The sequence below is a fragment of the Tinamus guttatus genome, unplaced genomic scaffold (assembly GCF_059628265.1).
Source record: "Tinamus guttatus ecotype Peru unplaced genomic scaffold, ASM5962826v1 Tinamus_guttatus_pri_ptg000667l, whole genome shotgun sequence".
Taxonomy (NCBI): Eukaryota; Metazoa; Chordata; class Aves; order Tinamiformes; family Tinamidae; genus Tinamus; species Tinamus guttatus.
Genome location: NW_028289201.1, coordinates 273,939 through 277,369, shown reverse-complemented (window position 1 = coordinate 277,369; position 3,431 = coordinate 273,939). Strand labels below are relative to the sequence as shown.

The following is a 3,431-nucleotide window of genomic DNA, read 5'->3' as shown; positions in this document are numbered from 1 at the left end:
ACAGAGGTCTCTTCTGCTAATGACATGCTCTGCCAACATAAAGCAGAGCTTAAGCAAGAGAAGAGCACAAAAAGAGTCCCAATACAGACAGAAGCAATGTGGAATTTTTAAGAAGACAAACTATTTCATTAATGTATTCATTTTACTTTAAAACTCTCTCCTAACTTGTCCCTGTATCTTTCTCCTTGGATTTTCCTGCATGCCCAGAGTGAGCAAATGTCCAACAGCAGCTCCTTCAATGAATTCCTCCTCCTGGCATTTGCAGATACACGGGAGCTGCAGCTCTTGCACTTCTCGCTCTTCCTGGGCATCTACCTGGCTGCCCTCCTGGCCAACGGCCTCATCATCACAGCCGTAGCCTGCGACCACCGCCTCCACACCCCCATGTACTTCTTCCTCCTCAACCTCTCCCTCCTCGACCTTGCATCTATCTCCACCACTGTCCCCAAATCCATGGCCAATTCTTTGAGGGACACCAGGGCCATTTCCTATTTGGGATGTGCTGCCCAGGTCTTCCTGTTTCTCTTTTCGGTTGGAGCTGAGTGTTCTCTCCTCACAGTCATGGCCTATGACCGCTACATTGCCATATGCAGACCCCTGCACTATGGCACGCTCATAGACAGCAGAGCTTGTGTCAAAATGGCAGCGGCTGCCTGGGCCAGTGGCTTGCTCAATGCTCTCCTGCACACTGGGAACACATTTTCCCTACCACTCTGTCAAGGTAATGTTGTGAACCAGTTCTTCTGTGAGATTCCCCAGATTCTCACAATCTCCTGCTCAGCCTCCTGCCTCAGGGAAGTTGGGCTTATTGTGCTTACTGCCTGTTTAATCTTTGGGTGTTTCATTTTCATTGTGATGTCCTATGTGCAGATGTTCACCATTGTGCTGAGGATCCCCTCTGAGCAGGGCCGGCACAAAGCCTTTTCCATGTGCCTCCCGCACCTGGTTGTGGTCTCCCTATTCATCAGCACCTCATTTGTTGCCTACTTGAAGCCCCCCTCCTACTCCTTCCAAGCTCTGAATCTGGTGTTGGCCATTCTTTACTCAGTGGTGCCACCAACACTGAATCCTCTCATCTACAGCATGAGGAACAAGGAACTAAAGGATGCCTTGAACAAATGCATTCAACTGGTACTGAGTCACCTGTAATGAGTTGCACATCTTTCTTCACAAGCAATTCCAAGCTCATCTCATGCAACTCTCATACTGTAGAAATTCTCTCTGTGATGTTCAAACTCATTCCAGATTCCACTCCAGAGGCACAAATTTCAGCTGTTTGAACCATAAGCCTTCCTTAAATCTATCACTCTGTCTGAGCTGGTTTTCCACATAATATCTCTGTAATAAAAGGGGATAGTACTGTGCCTAAATGTTGGGCTCTTCTTTCCAAGCAGGAGCCAAAAATGCAGTCAAGGAAGTGCACCCAAAAAAGCTCTGTTGCCACACCAGTTGCAAAGGGACATTAGCTAGTAAAGTGATGTGCAAGGGTATGAGGGCTAGAATCAGGTCCCACTTGTGGAATATTGGATATTGGGTGTCCATGGTCCCTGGAGAAGGTGAGTGGTCAGTAGGTCTATGCCAGGTACTGTACCACTTACCAGCTGGCCAGCAGAAGAGCAGAGGGGACCTCTGGGAGAACATGTTATTGGGAAAGGCGCTGACTAGAAACTCCCAAAACAAAATGGAGACACCCAAAGGTAAAGGGCCAAACCAAGGAAAACACCAAATCAGGGCACTGCTGTCTCAGAATAGAGAGTGAGCTGAGTCTAATGACACACAGAACAATGTGAACACATCCTGAGCAATGTGAAAAAAAATGAAATAACCTGGGGTTGCTCAAAACATCCTCCATAGCCACAGATTCTGGGGGAGGGAGGGCTGAGGGTTGTCACCTGCCAAATATGATGATGATGCATCTGGGTCTGCCCTGACCAGCAAGGACACTATGGAGTCACTCCATGCCCACTCGCCCTGCAGAGCATTATCACCAGACCAGGGTCCTGCGAGAAGAACAGAGGAGGGGTGTAGGAACAGCCAACCAGATTAGCAAAGACACATTGACCTGGGAAAGACTTTCTGGGGAGTAGAGGTGTCTGCGATAAGAGCGGGGTAACAATGGTGTGTTCGTGGGCAGGGAATAAATGAAAAACCTCTTCCCACGTGTGTCAGGTTGGGGCAGGTGGCTCTGTCCCTGTGCTCCACTGAGGTGCCCCAGGGCCAGGACTCGTGTTCATTCCTGGCGAGGGGGGCTGCCCAGAGGGACTGGGGGCTGCCCTGAGGCAGACAGGGTTAAGGCAGGGCTGATCACGGGAACATTGGAGATGTGGGGTGAGTGCCCTCCATGTCCTTGTGCCATATTTGCCCCCAGTCCTGGGCTAATGGGGAGGCTGAGAGCCCTCTGTGCAGCACCAGGGGCCACAGTGCCCTGCGGAGGGGCTGGCGCTGGTGGGTGAGTGTCCTGGGCGCTGCAGGCCCTGTGGCCGGCACTGCTGCGGGGCCACCCCAGCGTGGGCTGCTCCGCTGGGTGTGCTGGGAGAGGGCAGGGCAGGGGGGAGAGCCGGGGGCAGCCGCGCTGGGCTCCAAGGGGCCTGGCAGGGTTCAAATGGCAGCAGGCGGCTCCTGCGTGTCAGTGGCAGCGTGGGAGCACAGAGCTGGCTGCTTGCAGGGCACAAACAGGTCTGCTGGGAAAGGGCCCAGGACACGGAGCGTGCAGGGGGGCAGCCTTAGGGTCCCACAGCCCCACTAGTCTTTCCATGGAGATTTTCTCAAAACAACTGACATGGAGAGAAAAAACTTTCAAGATTTTTATTTGGAGCCGGCGATGGCTGTTTCCACCTAGCGCTCTTGTGGGCACATGGATGCTCTGGGACACGATGCGGCAGCATCTCTGTAGCCCCCAGGACACAGTGTCTGTCGCTCTGCGCCAGCCCCGCTCTCGGGGCCCTGCCGGGCTCTTTCAGCTGCGCCGCTCCTCTCGCTGCCCCGCGATGCAGCGGCAGCAGAACGCTCTGCGCAGAGCCCGAAGCGCTGTCCTGAGCCGCGAGCGCCATCGCCGGGGAGCCGCGACGTCCGGGAGGGCGGCGATGCCTGCAGTGGGAAGCAGAGCTGTGGGCAATGGGCTGCAGGGCGCAGGGCTGCACCTGCCTGTCCCTGCCACCAAGGGCTTCCCAAGGGGCTGTGGCCTCAGCACAGCAGCCCCCGAGGGCTTCCTGCTGCCGGCCCCGGTGCCGCTCGCTGTCCCTGACAGACCCGCCGTCCCCAGCAGGGCTCTCCACTCGGTTACGTACCTGGCTCAACGTCTGCCGTAGGGCTACAGGAGGATGATGACTTCTCCTCCTGGGGCTCCGAGGCCTCCTGCATGGACAGAGCAAGAACACGCACCCATCGGCCATCGGCTGCTGCTGCTCAGGGTACCGGTGCCCCAGGGTGCA

General features: G+C 55.1%; 1 protein-coding gene across 1 annotated transcript; it reads left to right on the top strand.

Annotated features, from left to right (window-relative positions):
- Positions 1-216: 216 nt before the first annotated feature.
- Positions 217-1,149, top strand: LOC148591937 (olfactory receptor 14A16-like). Its single transcript, XM_088536425.1, has one exon. It carries the CDS (start codon positions 217-219, stop codon positions 1,147-1,149), a length of 933 nt encoding a protein of 310 aa, XP_088392551.1.
- Positions 1,150-3,431: the final 2,282 nt, after the last annotated feature.

Excerpts from the sequence above, each read along its gene's own strand:
- LOC148591937 (XM_088536425.1), top strand. The coding sequence starts at position 217 with ATGTCCAACAGCAGCTCCTTCAATGAATTCCTCCTCCTGGCATTTGCA.